We start from the raw sequence: 27459 nt of genomic DNA, 5'->3' as shown, positions 1-27459 counted from the left end.
CTCCGGGTACTCCGGTCTCCTCCCACATTCCAAAGACATGCACGGCAGGTTAATTGGGTGCTCCGAATTGTCCCTAGGTGTGCTTGTGAGTGTAGATGGTTGTTCGTCTCTGTGTGCCCTACGATTGGCTGGCAACCAGTTCAGGGTGTGCCCCGCCTATTGCCCGAAGCTGGCTGGGATAGGCTTCAGCACCCCTGCGACCCTTGTGAGGAGTAAGCGGCAAATTAAATTAAGAAAATGGATGGATGGATAATACCAATCATTACCATTATAACATGTTTTATTACTTGTAAGGCAATATTTCAAATATCAATTATTATTCGTAACTAAAAGAACAAGATCACAGATGCAGGACATGCTGGAGAAAATTTGGCCACCATGCTCCAGAACTGTTGACTTTAAAAAGTCCCAGCCGTGTTGTTTAAACTAAGCAAAAATGTTTCGGTGACAGAAAGTTAACACGAGTAAATGCAGTTTTCCAAGGGATCCAGCATTCTCAGTACTGGAACCTGAAACTAAATTGAATTATTTATTTATTTCCATCATTTTAGTGGCCCTGTGTGTGTCCTAGTGAGTCCAAATTTTCGCTCTATGGGGGAAAAAAAGAGGATGATTCAACAAATTCAGCGGTTAGCACACCACACGAAAGACTGTTTAAGGACTTGTGAATATTGGACAAAAGAAAATGCTTGTTATGAGCAAACTCATGTGGAATCCTATTAGCGATGTTTCATTAGTTTTTTTTATAAGCTGCCAAGTACAAAGTTGGTGCTTTTCACCCGGGGCTTTAGAAATGCAGTACATGTTGGTCCCATTTTGAGCTTAAAGAAAACGTCGAGGTTTAGATTTATAAGGTGTATGGGGGTTTTTTTTCCTTGAAAATTCACAGAAAATCCCTGATCTGTTAAGAATTATTGTGGTCAATGTAAGGGGAAATAAAGTAAGAAGCTAGAAACCTTTGATTCAAGCTGCTTTAAAAGTCATGAAAAGATATTATTTAATGTTAAAAGTTTCTGACTCTTAAGAGATCAGTGAAAGGTAAGTTTGTTTGGGTATTTTGTTTAAAGTAAATCAGACTTTATTTATATCACTCATACATTAAAACGCGGCACAAAGTGCTTTTAAAGCAATAAAAACAAAACCAACTAAACCCTGTGCCACCCACATACATAAACAGACGCACACAAACACAGTCACACACACGCGCACACACACCTTCTCTCACACGGTCAGCAGTTTGCAGTGTGAAAACACCAGAGATTGAATAAAACCAATGTTGTAATAAGAAGTTAAAAAGTTAGCATTCACACGAGAACACAACTAAAATGATACAATAAACTAAGTGAGTAAACTAAAAGACTAAATGGAAATATACAGTATTATTAAGAGGAAATGTTAAAATGGAATCAAAAGCCAGGCTAAGGAATTGAGTATTAAATTCATCTCTTAAAAAAAAAAAAAATGTCCACACCGGCAGCCGCTGTCAGATCTTCAGGGAGTCTGTTCCATAGATGTTGAGCATAATAATAATCATTTGTTTGGGTTTTTATTGTAACTTTAGGAATTAATTAAAAAACAACAACAATAACAACTTCAATTTGAAAGCCTGAGACTTGTCTCCTGATGACATTACGGCGAGTGGCAGGCTGTAGAGATTAAAGACGTGGACCTAAAATTAAACCTTGCGGGAAACGGAAATTCAGTTCACAGCTCATACATGAATATTTATTAAAACTTCCAAATACCTGTCTGTTGTTGCTAATATAGAATTAAACCCAGTTAAATACAATACCAGATAAACTGAACAATTTGTTAATTTACCAGTTTTCCATGATCAGCAATACCAAAATTCCATTTAAGTCTAATGAAACCATGTCATTTCAACCTTAACAAGTGCAGTCTCTGTTACTGTGTTTAGCTCTAAAACCAGAATGGAATTCCTAATTGATGTTTTTGGGAAATGATCAAATCAATCCATAATATCCAAACCATTCTCCTTCAAAAGGGGCTTAACCAATAAGAGCAGTTAGGAAAACACCCATCTAAAGGGAATGTTTTACAATGGTCAGTAACAAAAACTTAGCAATTCATTTTATTAAGCAGGTAGGAACAGAATGTAATGAGCCAGTTGATGCTTTTATATGAGAAACAACTTCATCAACTTTATAGTATAAACCAGGACAATTATCATTATGTCAGTAAACAATCTCACTTTTAAGATGATAGGTTGAAATGGCACTTGTTGACCTTTTAATCATAACTAGTTGATCATTTATCATTTTAAGTCAACAGGGTGCTTGCTGGCAGTTCATATAAAGATGGTTCCTGGCTGAGAGTAACATCTAGTAACTTTTTTTCATCTTATTTATTTATTGATTGAATTTTTATTTTTCATTTTATTATTATTATTATATTATTGTTGTTGTTTTTATTATTATTATTATTATTATTATTATTATTATTAATTCGATCTCTGGTGGAATAACCTTATTAATTGATTGATTGAATTATTTTCTATTTTATTATCTGTTCTCATTGTTGCTGGACATGTAAATTTCCCAGAGGGAGCCATCCCAAAGGGATCAATAAAGTCAAGTCTAAGTCTAAGTCAGTTGCCTTTTGACCTCAGGAAAATGTACAAGCATTTGTGCCGGAGGAGTCCTTGATGACTCACCGTGGTAAGTTCAGTGGTGGTACACAAAGCATGGAGGGTGCTTGGACGTAAACGCTCTTGCAAGTACTTCAATTCTTCTCAGAGAAAATCTACTCTCCCTCCGACATCTCCTAAAAATCAAGCTCAAGTTCATTCATTTTCAGGGTCATATAAATAAATTAATTATTCAAAATTATTTCAGATGTTACTTTGCGTTACTCGAAAAAAAAAAAATTGCTTTCCAAAGTAACTATTAGTCTAACGCGTTACTTTATTCTACAAAGTAGTCTGATTAAAGTTACTGTCCAAAAATTCAATGCGTTACTCCACATTTTCATGAAGAAGGCAAACTATCTCACTGTTGTAACAGTCACAAACAACTACTGCTAACTACGAAGATGAGGCAGAAGTCATTGATCACCACACTGAATTCAGCCATGGTCTGGTCATGAATGGTTTGCACATTCAAAACAAAAGTGATGATACTTTTACTACTAGTTTTATTAACCAACAGGCACACAACGCAACAAAAAAGTGTACATTATGGACCATAAAAGTGGTAAAGAAAATAATTTATTTCCATCCTCAACTGGTCCGTGAAGCATTATGGGATGAGGTCGTCTCCGCCCTCTCGCCAGGGGGAGTGACGTCAGACAAGTCACGTTTTCACTGAAAACGTTTACAGAGAGCTAGCAAAGTAGCGCTCAGAGACGCTTCATTCCCCGGATGTTGTAAACATAATGCAAAGACATTACGCACATTTTTTTGGGGGGGGGCCTACCGTCAACGCCGTGCTCGCGACACGGCGCGCGCGCGCGCACACAACGAGTTACAACATGCAACTGGAGACAGTTAGCAGAAGCCGGTGCCGTACATCTCGGTATTTCCCATGGCTATCGAGTCCTCTCGGTGCACTTGTATGTCCCGGGCCGGCGTTGGTACTGCGCGCGAGCCAAAAAGAATAACTCCCGTGACGATCCAATGCATGGATTCAAACGACACAGGTATGTCCCACAGCCAACACACCAGCTAAGCTAAAAGCACACTGCAAGTATCTCATTTCTCAGTTTGTAGCTCCCTGTCAATGTCTACAACTAGCATGAGCAGCAGATAGGAGAACTGAGACGTGCCCGCAATTACGTCATCAAACTCAAAATAAACGACAGCCCAAAAAACAAAATATAAACAGCAGTGATTCTGTGGTCATCGTCGTGTCTCAGATTAAAAAAACAAAGAAGATGTCATACATTAACCAAAAATGAATGTGATGGCAAAAGAAAAACAAAAATTGTTAAAAACAAAAATTGTTGATTAAAAAGGGAAATGAACTTTTGGAAATATTTTTGCATATATTAAGTGGTTAAAATGTGTTTGATAGATTTATTGTTCCATAAGGTGGCTTCATATCATATTTCTTTTGGCTGGACAGTAGGTTTATTTCATGTCTTAAATTTATGTTTCTGAAATACTTCACAATGTGCACATATTCTGTTTAATTGTGTTGGTGTCTGTCTAAAGGTTAAATATTTGTATTTAACATTAAATTATCAACCTTTTGTTTTCCTGATCCTTATTTTGAAGAGAAAAAAAAAAAAAAAAAAACAATTATAACTGTCAATAACTACAAATAAATATTTAAACTGATACATTTTTCAGTCATATCACCCAGCCCTTTGTTGCGGTATACAGTGTTCCCTCGTTTTCCGCTGGGGTTAGGTTCCAAAAAATACCCGCAATAAATGAAATCCGCGAAGTGGTTAGCTTTATGTTTTACAATTCTTATAAATGTTTTAAGGCTCTAAAATCCCCTACCACACAATTTAGACACTTTTCTCATTGAGGCATTTACATGTTCTCACATTTCTCTCTTGTTCAAACATTGATAATGTTCAAAACTTCATAAATTTTATAAAATGGGTATATTACTGCAAAAAAATATGCAAAATTGCACTTAAAAAAAAATCCGCGATACAGCGAGACCGCAAAAAGTGAACCGCGTTATAGCGAGGAAAGACTGTATTTAAATAATTGATTCAAAATATAAAAATATAGAAGACATATTTGTTGTTGTTCTTTTTTAACACATTTGTAGATACTGTAAAAATTTGTGGTGTTTTAAGATTAATGTTTACAAGCAACAAATGTCACTATAAGTTTTGAATATTGAAATGTATCGTATCGAATCGAAAATTGTATCGTTCCCAAACTTAATCGAACTGTATCGAACCGTTCTGTTCTGAAAGATAATCGTTTTTCAATCGAATCACAACCTGTGTATCGAGATACATATCGAATCGGCCTCATTTCAGAGATTCCCACCCCTAGTTTTCAGCATGCACGAGTCGACTCAAGTGTACACACTGGAATAGCGGAACAAACAATAGAGGAATTAAGGGGATTTTCATTTTCAACCTGGATAGATTTTTATTTTTTGTTTTATAAAAAGTATTTACGTTACAAGAAGTCAAGAGAGACTGCCTATTTTGTTTTTCATAAAAAAAAACTTTATTTTCATGTTAAAAATGCACTTTCAATAAAGTATTTCAGTAAAGTATTATTTCTACCGCATTATTTTTATGTTGAGATGGTGTTATCGGCAGCTGCTGAAAGTAACTAAAAAAGTAACTTTTAATCTAACTTAGTTACTTTTAAAATCAAGTAATCAGTAACGCAATTTAGTTACTTTTAAAACCAAGTAATCAGTAAAGTAACTAAGTTACTTTTTCAAGGTAACTGTGGCAACACTGTGTACGAACAACGGTGTACTATGGAAGTAAATCTGTGCCATCAGATTTTGACTTTGAATATGAAACACTGAATTTTTTTTTTATCTTTGAATTTTTACACCAATTTTTTTTTTTCATGTTGATGTATGGAGTTTGAATCATGCCAAAACCCCGTAAACACAAAAAAACGTGATCTACGTACACAAAACGTGATCTACGTACACAAAAAACCTGATCTACGTACACAAAACCTGTTCTACGTACACAAAATGTGTGTTCTACGTAAACAAAACCTGATCTATGTACACAAAACTTGATCTACGTACATAAAGAACACAAAATGTTTTGTTTACATAAAAAGCAATTCTACAACTACGGATACAAGTCACATGACTTTTGGCATTGCTATTCTGCCCAGCAGTTCTACGTGCCGAAAACTCAAGATCCACACGCGGAAAGCCAGTCAACTTTACAACAGGGGGCGCTGTTGAATCAGCGCCGTATTCGTAGATCACGTTTTATGTACGTAGATCACGTTTTTTGTGTTTACGGGGTTTTGGCATGATTCTAGCTCCATATTGATGGTCGTGTGATATTGTGTGCACAAAGAGTGTGTGTGTGTGTGTGTGGGGGGGGGGGGGGGGGGGGGGGGTCATGTGAAAGATGAGTGGACCTCGCTGGAAGCCTTTCAAAGGTGTGTGATGCTCCCTTGGGGGAAGGAGGAGACAGCTAATTATCGCTGAGATATTCCACTCTCCGCCTCCTATTAGTCATTTCCTCGTTAGTCAGGCAAACAAATACCGAGGGTGACACTTCTCATTCATCTGGTTTTCAAAAACAGATGGGTTGAAAGACACTCAACTATGAATACTCATACCTTGTTGCAAATATGAGACAGTACAGTCTCATTTTTGTGAATCTTCCTTATATTTAATAATTTCAAAAATCATAGATCTGTGCCATCATCTAATTTCCAATTGAAATCCTATGGTGTGAATGCTTGTAGCAGCATTTATGGACACCTGTTTTAGCTTTTATTTCTAGTACCTGTCATTAAACTGTGTTTAATTGTCCCCATAAATCAGCCCAGGCAGACAAAAAAAAAAAAAAAGTAGGGCACAAATAGGCTGAGGGTGATGAGTTTTCAATCGATCACCTGCGTCTCCGCAGGACAATTAGTGGCCTCGCCGACAACCTCAGCCATTGTATTTAACGCGGTCTACTTTTTTCATTTCCCCACAGTCCGTGGCGCATCCTGTATTGGTGTCCCTGAATCTGACACACAAAAAAAAAATGAAGGCCTTCCCACAAGTAGGTGTCACCATGGAAACAACCGTTTTCCAGCGCACTCGACAATAGCTGCTAAATGAAAGGAGCTGTCTGATGGAATTAAAGACGAGGCTCGGTGCTTCATGCCATCAACTATCATCAGCAGTCCTGTGATTAGTCGTTTGTCAGCGCATCACTAAAATGGTCTTTTCTTCTCAGTGTACCAGATGTGCGGAAATATACAAGATGTATGTATTTGTCATCAGAATGATGAGACATTGCTCGTTTCATACGGTCAGGTTTATTTACATAATTGCAAGACAGAGAGTCAAGTCCAAGTATGTCATTTGTGCAAATGTAGGCTTGCAAATTACACGCACACATTTCATCAAGTCAAAGGACAACATAGCACAGGTTAACAATCAAAGCAAGCATGCACAAAGTCCCTTTGATTCCTTTTTAAGAAATCAAATCTGCAAAAATTATTAGAGGTGTCCCGATACACCTTTTTCCACTTCCGATCCGATACCGATATTTCAGCCTCAAGTACTGTCCGATACTGATATCAGTCCGATACCATATCAGTAGGGGTGTCCCGATGCAACGCTTTCTACTTCCGATCCAATACTGATATTTTAGCTTAGAGTACTGTAAATTAACAACATCAGTCCGATACCATATCAGCAGGAATGATACGTTTGTTTTAGTATGAAATGTTAGAAGAAACTTGATCAAGTGATAATTATTTAAATAAGGAATAATCAGCACCTTAAGTATGAGAAAATATGACCCATTTATTCCTAAATTTGGATTACCTAACTGCAACAATAAGTATGTCGTGCATTCTAATAAAATAAATACAAAATAAAGGACCCTGAGAAATAACCCGAATAAAGTAAACTATATATATATATATATATATATATATATATATATATATATATATATATATATATATATACACACTCAGTGTATGGTCACTATGGTGGGAACAGCGGGCGAGACAAAAAATATATAACCAACACAATATTGGCCACTCTCTCACTGCTCAACATGTCCCAAGCTCAAATTTAAAATAAATAAAAATGAATATGTAACTATAATAAAAGTAGAAAAACAGTTGGTTAATTTCACTACTCCTCCATCTTCCCTTTCTGCAGACCAAGCATAATGTGGAGATTCTTTTTTAATTAAGAAGATGAGCATTTCAGCATGCCGCCCCGTCAGCTTGCTTCTATACTATGCTCCTCTCTATGATAAATGAAGTTGCTCTGAGCTCCAGATGTCCGTGGTGAAGCTAACAGCGTTAGCATTTGCCACATAAGCCGCTATACACCTTTGAATGTCACCATGCACCCGCGCTATAGTTTTATCTACGAAATAGTGGCGGCTCGAAATAACGTAGCGAGGCTTGAGGTGCTCAATTACGTTTAAAGCCGACAGTACTAACGATTGACAGGCTGGTCATCAAGCACAGTAAATTAAGCGATCTTTTCAGTGATACTAATGCCGATGTCAGACTACATGAAAACAGCCCGATTTTAGCCCGACCGAGTTGTCGCGGACAAACGGGGCATGTCGTAAAGGATTTTGGGTTGACTTGACGGTATCGTCGCCCGTGTAATGTGACACGTTCAACGACTGGTCGCCTGTTGTCCGGGACGGTTCACGACCAATCACGACGAAAGTCTATTTTTGCTTGTCTTGACGCATAATGTGACATACCTACGACGTCGTCCGTTTGGTTCCACTGCATTGACCAATAGCGAGAGGGAGCGAAACGTCAATCACACACTGAACCGCATTTTATAGCTCTTTTTATTAGCATTTTTATTTTATTTTATTAGCATTTGTTTATTTATTCGTTTATGTATTTATTTATTTATCCCCTGGATATTTCATGGGATGGGGCCAGACAGGTGCATCTCGAGGGGAAAAAAAAAAAAAAAAGCGCCCGGCTGCAGCGCTGCGGCTGCATGGAGCGCGCACGCATCCGTGCAACCCGTCAGGCAACGGCGACGTGAATATAGGACCAAAATATATTGTGACTGTTGTTCTAATAATTTGGGCATATGAGTAGGGATGGGCACATATTTAGTGAGGATCGATCACATTTTCATACAGTCGGGCCAGGCCTCGCCGTCTTAACTGTCACCCGCTCTCACTTGAAAGTTCCTCTCGTCCCAGGCACATATCCACATGCACAGCCGTGGTCTCCGAGCAGGGAAGTCGATTTGCGCCGCCAGTTGCCTTCACGGAAACTATCTGGGCGGGGGGCGGGGAGAGAGAAAAAAGAAAAAACGCCATCGAACGGACCAATCAGAAGCGAGCTACGCCCCGCCATCTACGGCGTCCAAGGATTGGCGACGTGTGCACGTCAGCCGGCCACGAGCGACGCGGCACTTAAAATTCATGAGCGCCGTAGATCATGTGATCGACGGCGCTCATCGACGCGAGAGCAAACGTGGAGGCATAAATTAGGCTTAAGACAAAAAAATCGCGTAGTCTGACATTGGCATTACTGAAGCCTTTTTTCCGTCCCGTGGGAGTTTCTTACGGTGTGAAAATGATTCCGACAGCGTTGGCTGTCTTATTATTCGCCTCGGTTCTCTTCTCAAAATCCTCATGCTCTCGTTTGTGATACTTTTTCAAATGCTTGATGAGGTTGGTTAGATTAAAATTTTCCCTTTATTTTCCACCACGGGGAACTTCGGCTTTTGACAAATGTTGCTGTCCGCTGTCTTTTTCTTTGTTCAATGAAAAATACTCCCACACTGTTGACATTCTCTCTTCCTCAGTTAGCTAAAAGCTAATTCACATGCGTGCTTGTTTGTTTGATCACGTGAGCGCCAATGCTCGGCGCAGACACTGCCGGATAGAAAATCAGGAGCGGAAGCTGGAACGGACTGTTTTTATATATATATGTGTGTGTGTGTGTGTGTGTGCAAATATCGGATATTTTTGGACATGGACAGAAAAAAATCCGATACTGTTTTTTTGGCTGATATCGGACACAGATCCGATATCAGTATCGGATCGGGACACCCCTAAAAATTATGCATGGGTTGTTTTGTACCCATGTGATGTTGCATATTTGTGATATGAACTGTAAACTGTGTTTTGAGCAGTAACAGGTGGGTGTGGGGGAAAAGGAAAGGGTCCTAATGGGAACAGCATCGAAATGTTTGAAAATGTTTGCTCGGTAGATAAGCAGCTCAGTGGAATCCATGCGGCTTGTTTTAATCCACGTGCTGCTTTTATTGCCGTCACAATTTCAACTCATCGATATTTGCATCAAAAATTATTCATGACTCACAATTTGGATGGACTTTCAATTGCGGAGAACTTGTTATTTTGATGAAACTACTCATCCAGAAAGCTAAATTAAGGGTCGTTTTGGTGAGCCCCAAGCATTGTAAAACATTTGCATCATTTCATGTATCTCAAAATTCATAAAATGTTGTTGATGTTTGGACTGATAAATGTATTAAAAATAGGGGTGTCAAAATTAGTGCGTTAATTTTGAGTTAATTTTTCTTTAACGCCACAATTTTTTTTTAACGTGCTATTAATGACCGCCCCTTACTTGGAAAGCCTGTACTGGGGTAATTCCAGTTGCAACGCAGCAGACACGCCCACGTCAAAATTTAGCAGCAATAAATGTAATAATAAAGCATATATTTGTGGAGATTGGGGTCAAGTTATATTTTACATTTTTTTAAATGTGCAGATTTTCACAAGTTACTTCATGTTAAACATTAGATATCTCTTTAATACGAAAAAAAAAATGCACTGAGATGTCACCATCTTCCTATGCATTATGCAATTATGCCATCTAGTGGCAGAAAATGACCTAAACACAAATCATTATCACACTCATTTTTTTTTTTACGTTAGTTTTTTTAAACTCAAATTTATGATTTATTATTCATCAGTATCAATGACTAAAAGATGCAGCCAGATTTTTATTAGTTTAACATTTTTTCCAATTTTATGTTAACACGAGTATGAAACAGAAAAAAATACATGTAAAATTTGTAATTAATCATGAGTTAATTATTGAAGTCATGCGATTAATTACAATAAAAAACCGCAATCGCTTGACACCGCTATTTGTGTACATTTACAGTACTGACAAGTTCATGTATATTGTGAAATGACAAAAAGAAACTCATTGCATCTAAAACGGAGGCGTACCATATCAAATTGAATTTTAATCCTACAGAATTGAACCAAATTGTTCCACTTTAAAATGAACCATCCTTGCATCGTATCCTATGTATTGGGATATGCATCAAATCATATTTTATTACAGATACACACCCGTAGTAACCACTAATCCACTTTATCGCAGAGTTGTCAACATTAAGGTAGTTTCAATGAATTCCAAGTCCATATAATCAGAGGCTGAGCAGCATGCTGTTGGTTTACAATCTCAGAGTTTTTTTGGACAGATTTGCCCCAAATAACCCTTGAATATTTGTGAATGCTTACCATCCCTCACCACTGACTTGACGCGAGACGTTTATGAGAGAGCGGCAAGCTGCAAACCGAGATAAAACGTTTTACAATATGCCTCACCTTTCTGATTAGCATTTGCAAGTGACACGCTTGTGAGAATGAATGAAACTTTTTACACAAGTGCAGCTTTGCGCTGACATGCCGAGATCAGTCAAGACAAGCTCGTTCGATAAATTGCTGTTTACTCCAGCTGGGTTGTTTTTCATTCTCTCTTTTTTCATTCCATTCCAGTCATATGAGGCTTTTTCTTTTTTTAGTTACACGGCCAAAGTCGCTCCAGGATCATTTACATTGGTACAGGTCCATATCAAGACCCTACGGATCAATAGTCCTCTCCGTGTGATCCGCTATGACAGGCCAGTCCTCCACAGTTGGCTTCTTCAAAGCAGTCCAACAACACCGCATGCTCGTGCATGTGCGTGCTGTGCACCCACCAGTCAATAGCGTGCATCAAGGGAAAGAAAGCTGCAGGAGCACCAGAGGACAAATCAAAGTCGCTGTAATATTTGTGCCTCCAAGGCGTTTTGTGTGTGAGAGAGAAGGAGCTGTAAACACAGTGACGGTGTCATTTTTCAAGTTGGCTTTTTGAGCAAACATTCACTGTTGGGGCAAAAGAAAACACTCAGCAGTTACGCAAAGGAATTGCGAAAAGAATTGATGGAGGAAATACACTGAACAAAAATATAAACGCAACACTTCTAAAAGTGCACAATTAAGGTGGATTGTCTTGGCAAAGTAGAAGTGCTCACTCTCTCAGATGTAGAAAGATTTATGAACAGTATGTGAGAAAAGTCATATCTTTTGAATTCAGGCTCATGAAAAATGGGAGGGAAAAAAACAGAAGCATGTTAATATTTGTTTTCAGTGTATAAAGCCACTCAAACAACAAATACTGTATCAGTTTTCCACAAATGAGCTTAGTCATTTTTTAACTAAATCCTACTAAATTCTTGTGAACAAAATGTGTATAGATAACAGTGTTAGTTTAGTTCAAGTTCAGATGCTCAAAAAAAAAAATGCAACAAATGTTGTGATTTTCAAAGAGAGGAAATTACACAATGAACAAAATATGTAGACAAGCCTATAAGGGGATTTAAAAAAAAAAAGGGGTGTGAAATCTTTTCCATGGCTTTTTGTGTGCCATGGTTGAGGAGGTACACGTGTCATTTTGTAGTGAGAGTTTCTGGATCAATCCTAGACAACACAAGTTCGCTATCTTTGCAATAACTGGTGATTAAAGTGGCACCTTGCTTGGCAGCCTATGCTATCATTATGTGATGTTTAGTACAATAATAGAAAAAAATTTCCTATATATATAGCACATATAAAAAAAATAAAATAAATTTACACACCCCAATTCAACGGACACCAAGATAAATACTTTCAAAACGTCTTCCATCATTAATGTGACCGAAAACCTGAATAACCCATTTTTATTATTACTATTTCCAAAACCTGTGATTTGAACAGGGGTGTGTAGACTTTTTAGATTCTTAACTCATACATAAACTCTCCTTTGTATAGGCACACAACTAACTATATAAATATTACAACTTCTCTTTGCAGCTCGGCTATGTGCTTTCAATGACTCTCATTATTGACACAAGTTTCACAAAATAAAAAACACATCCGACATTAAAGGACGAGGGAACGTAAACAATACTTGTTATTCATATTTAGCCACTTGACAAAGTTAGAAAAACTGGGGCGTGTCACATCTTAAAGCTAAATAGATCAGAGGCAGTTTCACAGGCGTAGACGATTATAACCATCACGTGACAAATCAATTTATGGTGGTAAATGGTTCATATCCTAATCAACTGGTAACACTGTTTAAAAAAAAAAAAAAAAAAAGTAATATTGAGTTGATTTTTTTTTCCACTTAGAAATTCAAAGCAAAATTTACAACGAAAGTTTTGAGTAGATTTAAAAAAAAAAAAAAAAAAAAAAAAGTTACTCAAGTGTTGAGGAACTAACTCATGACCTTTAGCTTGGGAGGCAACTCTACCACCTGAGTCATGCCACTCTTGCTGTTTGCCACTATACTGCATTAAGGTGTGTCCAAAATGAGACCAAAAAGTGGACTCTTGGAGGCACAAGGATTCCGCCATCACTTCAGTTTGTCCCTCAAGCCTTGATTAGCTTTTTTTTTTTTTTTTTTTTTTTTAATAAACCTGTAAAATGTCCTCAAAACTCTCCTTCTAAAATTTACTTTTAAAAAACTTCACTAGGTTTTTCAAGTTTAAATGACCATTTTTTTAATTTTTTTTTTTTTTTTTTTTTTTTTTTTTTTTACAGTGAAGAAGTTCATCATTATTGAGAAAATCACACCTAATACAAGCTGTCCTGCGCTGACCGCAAAAGGTCATATAAGTGCTGTGCTTCTATGGCCAAAAGTATTGGGACATACCTCATATTCAGGTGCAATTGTAGTTCTTCATCTTTCCAAGATAGCAGTAATTTTTAAGGAAAATCACTCACTTCAATAAAATGTCATCCATGATGTTATTCAGCCTTTTGATTCTGACGGCGGAGTATCTTACCTCCATTTCCAGTGCTATTTACAATTCCTCATATGCTTTAGTGGACAAACACAACTTGCAGTGTTCCATGATGGATAATCCATGAAGAAACATGAAGGGTCTGTGTGAGCGTGACCTTTGCGCACCACACATAGTGGGAAATTTCAGCATGTGTCATCCTCATGAAGGTTTGATCAATATAGAGTGCCCTTAAATGAAGCCAAACACATTCAAGTACGTGATGACTGATGGTCCGTGTTGCACTCCCACAATGAAAAAATGTACAGCGTTGCCTTTCGTTGCAGGCCCCTGTGATGAATATTTCATAGCTCAATTGAAATATATTTTGAAGCAATGATGCTGGAAGAAAATGAAAATAAATGACACACAAAAACAACAACAGAGGAAGTCATTCAGGGCCGGTGAAGATTATCAGTCCTCCGTCTGTGATTAATGAACGACAGATTGGCTGGCAAACAAATATAATCCTTCAAATGCCGATTCAGCTGGGATGGTTCCATCGCAAAGCCAGCGAGATGTGCTGAATCCACACCGAGCTGAAAAACATTAACTCACAGTCCCAGGTGAAAAGTCGACAAAATCTTTTGTAGGTGGGAGGGTGAATAAATGATTAATGAGAACGTGTCTCATCTTATCCCAGGGGGCAGGGGGCAGGCAGTCCCGCTCCGTCTCAGTTTGACGGACAGGTGCTGCTCTCCACAGTTCAGGGATTGTTTGGTGGAGTTACTCTGTCGGACTGGTGGCAACGGGGCTGAGGATGGGCGTGGGCAAGTCCCTGACTGGACACATCGGGGGGATGGCCTTATGGCTGTAGTACTCCACAACCTGCTTGGGCACCTCTGCCAGGACACATTTGGCCAAGGCGGCTGGCGAAGCCTGGAACACAACGAGTGAACAGCAATGAGAGCTACTCAAGTAACCTGTCAATCATCGCACAGATGATGATGGACTGACAGCTAGTCGCACTCATGACTTTCCCACAGCTGAGACTGAGAATATAGAGAGGGATTGGCTCATCTAAAAGAAAATCACTTCTTTTTTTTTTTTTACACTATCTGTAGTCATCCATTCATTTTCTTTTACTGCTTGTCCTGTTCAAGGGCAGCAGGAAATGGAGCCTATCCCAGTTGACTTTGGGTGAGGAGAGGGTACACCGCAGACAGATCACCTGTCAATCACAGGACTATCACAGGAGGTCCTTTTTTTCCCTCACTGCAAGGTTGTACAGCTCCTATTTATTACATTTATTGACAATGATATGTTAAATGTGACCTCATTTGTCTAAACATGACATTCTGATTAATATTACATTTGTGGAATAAAAGTTCAGGCAACGACCAATCACAGCTTGCCTGTTTTTTGAAGCTGCGCTGTGATTGGTTGTTACCTGAGACCTGAGCAACATTGATGTCATCTTCAGTCGACAGCAAGTGGCAAAATGGCCGCCCCCTGAGATGGATAAAAACAGATGTATTTTGATGCTTAACTCAATATTAACCAGAATACCATATTTAGACTAGTGGGGCTGCATAGTACATTTTATTGTCAAAATTTTAAAATTGGGTTGACTTCCCGGGTTAGCACGTCCGCCTCCCAGTTCTGAGGACTTGGGTTCGAGTCCAGGCTCCGGCCTTCCTGGGTGGAGTTTGCATGTTCTCCCCGTGCCCGCGTGGGTCTTCTCTGGGTACTCCGGTCTCCTCCCACATTCCAAAGACATGCATGGCAGGTTAATTGGGCGCTCCAAATTGTCCCTAGGTGTGATTGTGAGCGTGGATGGTTGTTCGTCTCTGTGTGCCCTGCAACTGGCTGGCAACCAGTCCAGGGTGTCCCCTGCCTACTGCCCAGAGCCAGCTGAGATAGGCGCCAGCACCCCCCGCGACCTTGTGAGGAATAAGCGGTCAAGAAAATGGATGGGTTGACTTCCCCTTCAATATTCGTTTCTATATATCCTGTAATTGCACAATTGTAATTGATTTATATTACAAGGTATATTTAAAAAAAAAAAAAAAAGTTCCAGGCTGGATCCTCTTCATGACGCCCTTAAGCTTGGGAAACATTATAAAAAATAAAAATAAAAAAATAAAAATGATATGGAGCCAGTTTGGGTGAGTCGTGAATTTGTTCTTGCATGGTGAAATTCTTCTTGGCTAAGAAGTGTCAGATGCTCAGGACATTTTGAGAAGTCTGTCGTCTCTTCTCAGGAAGTAAACCAAGCAAACGCTGCTTGATTTCTGTTTGTGTGGTGGTTGGAGGGGAAAACGCCCGTCCTGGAACTTTTCTGACACACCTCATGTACATTAAAATGTTATTTTTAATTGTAAATTGCACCCTTCTAATGTGTGCCTTTTCTTATTCAGACACAAGCAGTCAACCATTGACTGTAGAGTCAACCCTATGAACAATCTGTTTTCAACTACAAATGCTTCAAAACAACAACAAAAAATGTCTCACTTTGATACGTTCATTTAACAACTGCACTTCAGAGACTAACGTCTTGCAGCATCACGGTTGATGCATCTAAAAACGATTGAGTCGTCATCTAAGAAAATGAAAAATGTCTCTTCAAAACCACAAGACATGAGCGAAAATGTCACATTTGTTCATGAATGTTGGCACAAACCGCTTTTATTGTGTACATGTGCGAGTGTGTGTCGTTCAAAATAATAAGCTTGATAACGCTTCTCCAGTAAATTGCACTTTTACTGTGAACATTGGCAACACATTATTCCCTTACCCCAAACACACATCAAGTATTGAAAATACGAATTTTGATAAGGCTGTGAAGAGAAACAGTTGGTGCACATCCTCAAGGTACTCGCCTGGCATGCAAATGACAGCGAACTGCGATGCTTTTGACTGCCGTCTGTCGGTTTTCCAAAAAGGCAGGTAGCTAGCCTGCACTCTATCATGTCAAATAGCCTATAACAGACAGAAGGCCTCTGCCAACACTTAATCACTTGTGTTGTCTTGTGAAATCAATGAGCTTGCTGTCTGCTGCTCCAAAAACCACAGAGTCTGTTACGTGCAAGTCAATATTTGGGTTAAGGTCAAAATTCCTGTTTCTGAAACATTTGGGATAACCCATTTATATTTGTGAGCGGACAGTTACTCCCATAAACATATCCCGATCTAAATTGTGATGCACGAGCAACATCATTATGCAAATACACATTATTTCTGCTATTAACTTTCTACGGTCAATAAAAGACATATTCAGGTCACTAGTCGCAATAATAAAGTAGTCGGTTTACCTTTGTGTCACTTTTCAAGAGACTCCAAAAACTACATGTTTTTTTTCAACCATTAACATAGCATCATCAAAGAGAACAATACATTTTCAACACTTTAGATTGGCCAATGAATCATAAAATTGACACCCACACAAGTGGACTAACCAAAAGTATGGATTTTAGTGCGAGTGTCAACATAAGATTTCCACTGCATGCACATATATAAGCAGTTCCTATAGAAAAGACAAAGATTTCTTGCAAAAAGTGCATTTGCAGGACACAAACCATCATTTCAAACGATATTTATATGACCAACTATTCGGGTTACAGAATAGGTAACCCAGTGTTCTTATTTGGGTTTCTAAAAACCCAAATAAGAACATACCAGTATTCTGGTTTTTGCGTGTGTTTACATGACCTTTCCAAAACCAAATATTGCCAATATTTGGGTTTAGAAGGTGTTATTGACTGCATGCACACATAGTCACCGACTCTCTCAGTCGTGTTGATCCTACCACAGACTCACTCGTTCAATCACATTCAGCCCCAGTGTTACACACAAACCAGGTTAAACCACCCTTTGTCAGTTAATATTTCAATAATTTATTAAGTAGACTACTGATGTTTATGTAGATTATAATTACCTTTCTATTCATTTCAAATGTATTTAGAAAACTGCTATAAATAAAGAAATACAAAAATTGCACATTATTTGATCTAAAGCAAAAAAAATCACAAGTTATGAAAATAGTTACTTTGCCTAGTAATTAGTTACTTTTATTATGAATAATTAAATTACTATGTCAGTTACTTTTTTAACTATAACTAATTACTTTTATAACGTAACATTCCAAACACTGTTTTCACTTAGCATTAGCTTTACAGATTGGCATGTAATAAGACTTGTGTTTTATAATTGACAAATTTTGCTAGTGACTGTCGATCAGTCTCATTTTTTGTAAAATATTTGCACAAGCTTGAGACACCGCTGCTAGTTTGCTGCACTGACCCACCACCCTCCTCAGCTATTGCTTTAAGGCACATCTCTCCTTGTTCATGCCAAAACACAGAATCCGAGGTTTTAGATTTGGTTTATGAACCAAATACACTATCGAGATTAGCTATTTAATCTATTCACTTGAACATCATTAGAAAACCTGATCATCATTAAAAGCTGTATAAAAACAGTATGGCCTACTGCAATTTATACTCAAACAATAAACAGACAAACAGATGAACCTCATGGGTGAAAACATTTTGTCCTTGACAGAGGCAACTCACCGTCTTGAAGTCCCGGAAGGGCACAAACTGCACGATGTCCCGAAGGACCGGCTCACCCTTCGGCGAGCGCAGGACACCATCATCGCCATCTAAAATCTGCATGTCGGTGAAGTCTGCGTTGCCGACTCCAACGATGATAATGGAGAGAGGCTGGTAAGAGGCCCGCACGATGGCTTCGCGCGTGTCTGCCATATCCGTCACCACGCCGTCAGTGAGGATGAGCAGGATGTGGTATCGCTGTTGGATGATGGAGAGTGTTTATCTAAGTGTTGTCATCAGCCTCATTATGCAGCGGGATGCGCTTACGGGTGGTTAAGAGCACTTTTAACTGAGTGGTGTCATTAATAGATTCAAAGGAGAATAAAAAGCATGATTTGTTGTCTACATAACAAATTGTAAGCTGAATATTCTTTTTGTCGGTTAAAAAAAAAAAAAAAAAAAACGAAGGCCACATGATAAAAAGAAGCATGCGTAAATAATGAGACGAAAGTTAATGTGAGCTTAACCAACAGTAATACTATAATTTGCTTTTTGCGTCACAAAAAAAATGCCAATAAAAGTCTATGCACCACAAATATGTAACAGCAATGCGAGATAAGAGAACAATACTTATTTATTTATAAAGGTCTTCATCTCATCTACGCTTCTGGCGTCATTACTGTAAAGAGCGAGTTAAACCGCAGGCTGTTCACTTGAGGGACTGAGTGGGAGGCAATATCACAAAGGCTGCATTCCATCCATACGTATGCGTCGACAGACACTCACAGAGGCGTCTTTAATGTTGCCGTCGCCAGCTGACAGTTTGGCTATCCTGTTAATGATGGGAGAAACATTGGTGGGGCCGTACAGCTGGATTTTCGGGAGGCAGTTCTGGTATGCCTCAACCACGCCTTGGATCTCTGATCAAACATAACAACGCCACAAACCTCAGTCAGGAGCTGCGGGGAGCAGTGTGATGAAGATGTATTCTTGTAAAGAATGGCAATGCATGATGATGACAATTTCAAAACACACAAGATCGAGTCCTTGTGCTGGATGATCAATGTGGACTTTAGGGGTGTGAATTGCCTAGTACCTGACGATTCGATTCATATCACGATTCACAGGTCACGATTCGATTCGATACCGATTAATCCCGATACGAATTTATAAGTCGATTGTTGCGATTTTTTTTCATTCAAATTTAGAAAATATTAATCAGTAAGCTTGTAGAGTGTAAGATTTATATGAAAATGTATTATTTATTTATCTGAAATTTCAGTCTTATAGAGGTTGTAATCTGTTTCATGTTTGAACAGCATTAAAATAAAATATTAAGGCTTAATGTTCCGTTCATATAACATTCTTCCATGCTCAAGGTGTGAATCCTTAAAAAAAAAAAAAAAAAAAAAAAAAAAAAAAAAAATCGATTATGCCGATTATTGAATCGATTCGAGAATCTCGCGATGTAGTATCGCGATATATCGGCGAATCGATTTTTTTTAACACCCCTAGTGGACTTCATGAAAACATTAGAGGGATGGGCTCCAAATGAATGGAAATGGAATTAGTCGCTTCCAGCTTCCCCCTTTAATCGAAAAAAAATGCTGTGCTGTTTATTTAAATGAGGAAAAATGTCACTAGGTAACTTAAATGCTGGAGGGGGACACAATTGTTCATCAGTGCTACCCGGGGCCACATAACACGCATTTCAGAACCAGATATATGACAAAAATACCATTTTAAATATGTGCTATTTCTCAGTGCATGTATAAAAGATCCACTATGCTAACCGAAACAACAAATCAAACCACAATATAATCACAGACTGTTACTTTATTTAATTATTTATTTATTTATTGCCAGAGCGAAGGGCTCTCTTGCACAAAAATGCCCATTCAAGGATGGCACAAAACTGCTAAACAGCTTACTCATTTACTCACTCACAATTTTAAAGGGACACTTTACTTATTCATCCATTTTTAGCAGCAAAAAGTTGCTACTTTTTCAATAATTAATTTGGTAACGTGATTATTTTTTTATGTACATTTAATAACTTTTAAACCGATGTTAAAATGAATCTAACGCCGGCATGTTTGTTACACGTGACTAAATAACCCGGATGTTTACGTCACTAGTGTGTAAACGCTACACGGTAGAAGCACTATGAAACGCAGCCGTGCATCTAGCGTCAAACCCGGAAGGATTAAACCTTATCGCTTCGAGCCAACACGACAAAATAACACTACCGAAGGAAAGTCTGCCTTGGATGTGAAAGTTGTGGCGCCAGATGGTCTTTTCGGGCACAAAATAAACTTTAAAGAACGAGTGAATCAGGCGGTTGTTGAGTGGTGTTCGTGCGGGAACTGCACAGGAATGGACAATCCGCTAATGAATGTGTGCTGTCTGGAAATGAAAGAACTCGAGGATCGGTTCCTTGAGGACAATCTCAACTGCATCCTGGAACATGAGACATTCAACATGGCAATACTAAATAGACATTCTCAGGATAGCTTTGGTTGCGATGAAAGATGTGAAGAAGAAAAGTCTTGGAGGAGCCAATATCCAACAGGTAAAGTGACACACAGCAAGAGCAATGCAAAACGTGTGGAACTGCCGAACTATTTCAGGAAAAAGAAAAAAATAGTAAAATGATATGTATCGTCGTTACAGCGCCCAACCTCCCCGAGCTGTTTTTTTTTCTTTTCTTTTTTTGCGTAGCGTCACGATGATGTAAACGAAAGCTTGCAAGAAGGTTGTGTATTAACCGTGTTTATTTATAGACAGAATGAAGTAAGGAAATGCGAGACGCCGTTACCTAGGCTGGTTATCAATGGTTTGGATCCGAACGAAATTAATAGAAATGCAAATGAAACTGGAATGCACCACAGGAATAACAGCGGGACAGAACACAAATGTAGTACGTCGCACATGCCGATGATAATGACACTAATCCACATTCTATAATTTTTTTGTTAAAATAAGATTATGAACATGGTCAATTTGTGAAGTATAAACAACTTACGAGCTAATAAAACATAACGTAACATAACGCCTGCTTGTCCTTGCCGGGAGGTCGACAGCACTTAGCAGGCCATTTTCTACGCAAATAGCCTTTTTTGGGGGGGGATAACATACCAGTGTGCACCTCGCGGGTTTTTCCTTGACGACACCTTGCAAAATTTTGCAATACAGTAAGGCATAAGTGACGTTTGTGTCTTCCTCGTCGTTCTGTCTGCGTGAACTACTGTTCGCCAAGCGAGTATACACACTTGTTACGTCACCACTTGGGGGCTTTCCAACACGGAAGTACTTCTATGTTGAAAAAAGTTAAATAAATCAATATTGGGGTGTATTCTTCAGCTCTTATGCATGTTTCGTAGCTAAACTAACTATTTACTGCCAATCAAGCCATACATGTAAAATTAAAGGTGGCTTCCTTTAATATTATTGAGGTAATATGTTTCTCCTGAATATTTTTCAAAATCCGCAAAAAATTATTTGGCCTACTCAGGTATAGGTAGTGTAAGACCTGGCGTCAGCACAACTAAGCCATGTCTGCCATCAAGTGGTGAATGGTGATATTGCAAATTAAAGCTAGTTGACCCCTGCATACTCCACAAGATTTTTTTTTCATTTATATTTGGGTTATTTTCCGTTAACTAATTAACTAATTTTTCCCCATAGCCAAAATTCAGTCAAATGAATGTTGACGTACAAATCAGCAATGGAGCTTTATTTCCATAAACCTATTCAACCTTACCTTCACATTCATCATCTTCTGGATTGAAATTGATGGCAAAGTCATGAGACACCTGTAGAGAGAAACAGCAAATTGAAAATGTTTATACATTTACTTCATCAATGTTACAATCTGGTCCGTTTGACAGTAATTGAAGCATGTGTTTGAATGGAATTAATCTTAATCTTTTTGTCATGTAAAAAAGCGAAGAAAAATAATATGAATTTGTTAGAGCTTTATTTTATTTAATTTCTGAGAAAAATGTTAATTCATAACAATTAAGTTTGTATTAAATAAATAAATAAATAAATAAATAAATAAATAAATAAATAAATAATTAAATAAATAAATATTTAAACCATTAGGGAGTGGAAGACGAGGTTCTTACAGAGGTTCTATTTGAAGTGGAGAATTCCTGGTATTTACGTATTTACTCTTTTTGTTTTTGTTTTTTCTGATAAAGCAGAGAGGGGAAGAGGGAAGTTACAGAAGTCAAAAATCAAACAGAATTTGGAAACATTTCAAAGTTAAGGCTGAGGGTAGATTTTTGAAAATTAAAATTTCATTTTGGCCAGGCTCCGCAAACATCCACCATTGCCCATAAGCTCCCATTACGTGTTAGAAAAGTGGAAACAAGCAAAGGCTGTCCGGGAGAAAACAATGTTTGAAAATGCTGGTTGGTTAACAGCTATATAATAAAATTCTGTATATGTCATTATTTTTTCTACTCAAATTTATATTTACGGTAATTGCCCATTTGGCTCTTGTTACTACAAGAATTATTTTTGTTCACATAATTATTTGTCACTGAATTCCAGTTTGAAAAACCCTGCATAAAAATAATTTATTGAAAGGACGCCATTTGAAACTGCCAACACAACACAATGCATCCTGACGAACCAAACATCTACTTTGCTCACCATTCTGAACTACAAAATTGCCACATAGTGAGGTAACATGTTAATGTGTGGAGATGATAACTATAATTCTATCTAAATGCATCACCTGCATGCATTTTCAATATAATCCTTCCTGTCATTAAAGACAATTTCTTTCCTTGGAAGCAGTGACGGCTGTCAGCCAAAGCAAGCAACTCTTCTCCAGCTGGCTGTGTACTTGTTTTTTAAATGATTCAAAGCGTGAATGTAAAATACATATAATCCGTTGATAGATAGCAGAGGATGCTATTATAATCAATCATGCGTATCTTCCTTTAGCTGCTACGGTCGTCCTTCATTGCACACTGCACAGGTGTGACTAATACCATCAGTAATAAAGAGGTGTGACAAATTATATCAGTAATGCACAAGTGTGACTAATGACTTCAGTAATGGCCACTTGTTCAGGTGTTCCACTGTGATGTTTTATTGTGCGCCAGCTCCATCTGACCATCCATCGCAGCACATTTAATGTAATTAGTCTCACTTAAGCTTTTCCAACCAGAAGTTAATTATTTTAGAGTACGAACTCATAACCATGCATTACTTGTATATCTTGGAGTGAATTTAAGCAAAAAGGATGTTGGGGGGTAGCAAAAATTCTTATTAATTGTCTCTGAGTAAAACAAACCCGCATTAAAAAATTTCTGAATGGTAGCCTAAGGCTGCCCCTGCACATAAATATCCAAGCAGGGATTCAAACTCACAATCTTAGACTGTGAGACAGACAATATGCTAACTAGGGATGTAACACGATAAGGGCAATATCGTGATATTGTGATATTAAAACTGCCACAATATCGTCGTTGTCATGTTCACAATATTTAAAAGGAACAAATCTGTTAAAAAAAAGTCAGGTTGATTTGCATTTTTGCAGTTCTATCACCCTCTAGTGGCTAGTTTATTAGTGCAATTTAATTTTCATTAGGCATGTTTTGGCCTTCTATGTTTAAAATCTATGCTAATTGTCAGATAAAGGCAAACCTAATTTGCTTGTGAAGCAATCAATGTGTGCTTGCATTAGCAAATAAGTTCCTCAATATTGTTATTAGAGATTGTAGTTGGTTTATATACATTGCTGTTATGTACAAAAGCACAATATTGTGCTTTTTTTTTAGTATGAGCTCTTTTTTACAATATTGTGATGTTTTTTAAATATCGCCAACGTCCCCACAATATCGTGATAATTATCGTATCGTGAACTTCATATCATGATAATATCGTATTGTGATATTTGGATATCGTTACATCCCTAATGCAAATCATATGCTCCATTTTGCCCAGATTTAGCTGTTCCAGACAGAAATTTCCACTGGAACATGAAAAACAATTTGTGTGTAATGTATGTGGATGCCTCTCTCCCCGGAGCCGCAGCCAATCACAAGAGGCCTGCGGTTGCCTAAGTCCAATTTACTTAGAAAAATGCTCTCCCGTTTATGAGTTGTTGAATGTAATGAATGTAAATTGAGCATCACCACCAAGGGGTCTATTATTTGAGCCCGACACGTTATTTTCTCAGAACCAGTTGATATTCCAAGGTAAGGGTTTAATGAATACAAACAACAACATAATTAGTTTTAAATGAGAAATTGGGATCGCATGACGAATTGTGTTGTCAATTAGTTTTTTATGGAAATCACCATGTGCAGGTTGTGGGTATATGAAAAGCAGCTGAATATAGAGTGTACGTAATGTCACCTGAAGTGAAGGTCAATTGAATACGGGAGGACAAAGGAAAGAACTCACCTCATAATTCGGTGGGATTCTGGCACCAAACCCCAAGGCTGAAAATCTTTTGTCACTGGAAAGAAAAAAAATGGAAGCGAATCTATCAGGCACATATAGTGTTTAGTGGAATTTGTGCAAGCTTTTGACAGTAATCTCAAACATATTCATAGTTTTATCCATCTGTTCACATCTCCAAGGTCAAACCTCCTGCTTGTTTGCATTTCATAAATGTTAAAAGGCTGAATTACAATTTGAAATTTCTCCCACGGTCCCCGCAGGCAGCTGCTACACCTTCCCTTCTTCGCAGTCTTTATCCTCTCCACTTTCCCTCGTGTGCGCGCTTTAGATGAGTTTGATAATAACGCAACATTGGGAGCTCATTGTCATGCCGCCAGGTATTAATGGCAAGATGAAGATTTAAGTCTAGCCGGATGAAATGAAGTGATGCATTCAGGGCTCGCTGCGTTACGAGTTGTGGCTGCAATTGGTGCGACCATTTTTGTCAACAGGCTTGATGTGAAACTCATACATCAGATAAGTGATTGTGGAACAACAAGCCTTCTTTGATGGCTACATTACCCCATGAGGAATGTTATCAGCGAGGTTTTAGTGACTAACATGCAAGGTTGTAAACAATAAAAGGGAGTGATCATTTTTAAATTTTCCGTAAAATACAAATTATAATCCCTCAAGGGGAAATTCAACTCATTTGTATACTTGTTGAACACCACACAGAGAACCAGATCACAAAACACAGGCAGTCAGTCAAGGAGAGATGTTTGGCCAATCGACACGTCAAAATGTGACTAAACTGTGGCATAGTGAAGCTAGTTTTCACCATTAGTTGTTATGTGATTCCAAATTTAAACGTGCTTAAAACAAAAATATACATTTCTGGATACACACCAACTTCCATCCAGCTAGGAGCAAGCCGTATTAATACAGTACTGTATATTATTAATAATACTTGACTATATTTATGATTTTATATGTACCTGTAGCTAAAAAAACCTAAGTGTGAAGAGTCTCTGTTGCTGAAATGTACCAGTACACTCAATGAATGGAGTCAACAGCCTTTCAATTATTCAAACGCTCAACATTATTGCTTGCCTATTTCCTCTCTTTGTATTATTATAATTTAGCTGTCTGTGGTTCAATAGAAAAAAAAACAATAAAAAAACGAATAATAATGATACAATACTGTATATGTTTATAAGTACATTGACTATCCATATCCAAAGCTCAAGTCCTTACAGATTTATCACATCTATAGTATCAAAAATGAACCAAATCTGGTAAAGATCATTCACAATTTTCCTGACTCATTTCTTTTTTACTTGCAAAATGTGACTTGAAGAAATGTTTTCAATGACTACGATTAATTGACCTACAGTCCCACCTCCCTCCTTCCCAAGCGGAAAACTGGCAAAGAACCGGCTTGGGGAAAAAAAAAAAAAAAAAAAACTGGCAAAGAGGGAATTCCCAAATTCTCCACATTATAAGCCACACTGTCCTTAGGAAAAACATTTCTATTTGGACATGTCACCATCACACAACCAGCACAGATTTTGACAGATGTAGGCTGTTTTCAAAGTTCAAGTGACATTGAAATTGAGTCATAAAGTGGATCCTCCCGCACCCCACACTGTTTTTGGTGTGCTTGGTTGGACTTTGCTGTCCGTCTCGCAAGCCATTTGAGTGTAACTTATTTTTATTTCACAGTAAATGCACTTCACAACCGACCTCATGCTAACCCATCTTCAGTTCCTACGTGTTTGAAATGTCAATAAGAGAAAACATACTCCTCAATGTGCTTTCTTTATACCGGTAATAGCGTTCCTCGTTGGTGAAAACAAACTCCTGGGTCAATACCATGACAAAGTCTCCTCATTAGCATCACTCAGTCATCATGAAAATGTAACAGAATAATGAAACTCTGGGGTCATGATATAAGTGATCAAATATTTGTTATGCTAACTGTGTAATAGGTGCAGATGAAAAGGGAACCGCACCACCATCATCAAGTTTGTGAAATGCATTTTTCACAGTTAATGAAACGTTTGGTTGTCTTTGAATAATTTAGCAAAACATAATAGCTAGTATGCTAACTATCGTCACTTCTAAGCAGAGCTTAATGCTAGTATGTGTTTCCCCAACCGTACAATTAAGGTGTAGGCCGAGTCGAGCAACCAGTAGTTGCACTGTAAATTTTGCTTTGTTAGACCTATGTCTATATCCAAAATTGAAGTTAAAGTCTGGTACTACACAGGATAATCAATTTTGAGCACACAATTAAACAGCCAATGTCTTTCCGCTCATTATGCTGGTTGTCCAAACCCTGACCCAGACTCATTTATTGCAATCTCCTGAATTAATGAGCCATTCCCTCAATGACCATGTTAAATATGTCTGAATTTCCACCACATCTATTTTTGAATGGTCTTATCTGTTGATATGCAAATCATGGCTGGAGTTTTGTCTCCCTTCCAAGGAGTTTACCTCACGTAACATCTTTTTGACTGACACTCATTCAAAATATGGCTGTAGAGAAGATGGCTGAAAGCATTCGTTGAAGCCAATTACCCTGTTTTCTCAGTTGCTCTGCCTTGGTCAGATGACATAGAAGAGTTGTTTACTTGGGCTACCTGAAATGTGGTGAAATATCTTATATATTAATATGGATATTTTCTGACTGGTGTTGTGCAATTGAGTCAATCTGTTTTGTGCTACTTGATAAGAGGGAGCATTGGGTGAAAATGGAGATGGCTAAATTAGCTTATTGTGCTTCGTGTTAGCAACTCAGCCATTTTCCACCGTAAGAACTTTTGGAGAACTTTTCAGTTTACCTT

General features: G+C 38.0%; 1 protein-coding gene across 1 annotated transcript in view; it reads right to left on the bottom strand.

Moving 5' to 3' along the window:
- Positions 1-6930: 6930 nt before the first annotated feature.
- The window catches only part of cpne7 (copine VII), a 47613-nt gene continuing 27084 nt past the window's right edge, over positions 6931-27459 (bottom strand). The window contains exons 12-16 of the mRNA XM_077518478.1: positions 24629-24683; positions 21966-22017; positions 18989-19122; positions 18224-18460; positions 6931-14588 (exon numbers count right to left, since the gene is read on the bottom strand). Of these exons, the coding sequence (XP_077374604.1) occupies positions 14436-14588; positions 18224-18460; positions 18989-19122; positions 21966-22017; positions 24629-24683 (631 nt within the window). The 3' untranslated portion in view covers positions 6931-14435. The remainder of the gene's footprint in view (positions 14589-18223; positions 18461-18988; positions 19123-21965; positions 22018-24628; positions 24684-27459) is intronic.

The sequence above is a fragment of the Festucalex cinctus genome, chromosome 4, assembly GCF_051991245.1.
Source record: "Festucalex cinctus isolate MCC-2025b chromosome 4, RoL_Fcin_1.0, whole genome shotgun sequence".
NCBI lineage: Eukaryota > Metazoa > Chordata > Actinopteri > Syngnathiformes > Syngnathidae > Festucalex > Festucalex cinctus.
Note: the sequence above shows the minus strand (reverse complement) of the source record. Positions and strands in the feature narration are given on the sequence as shown.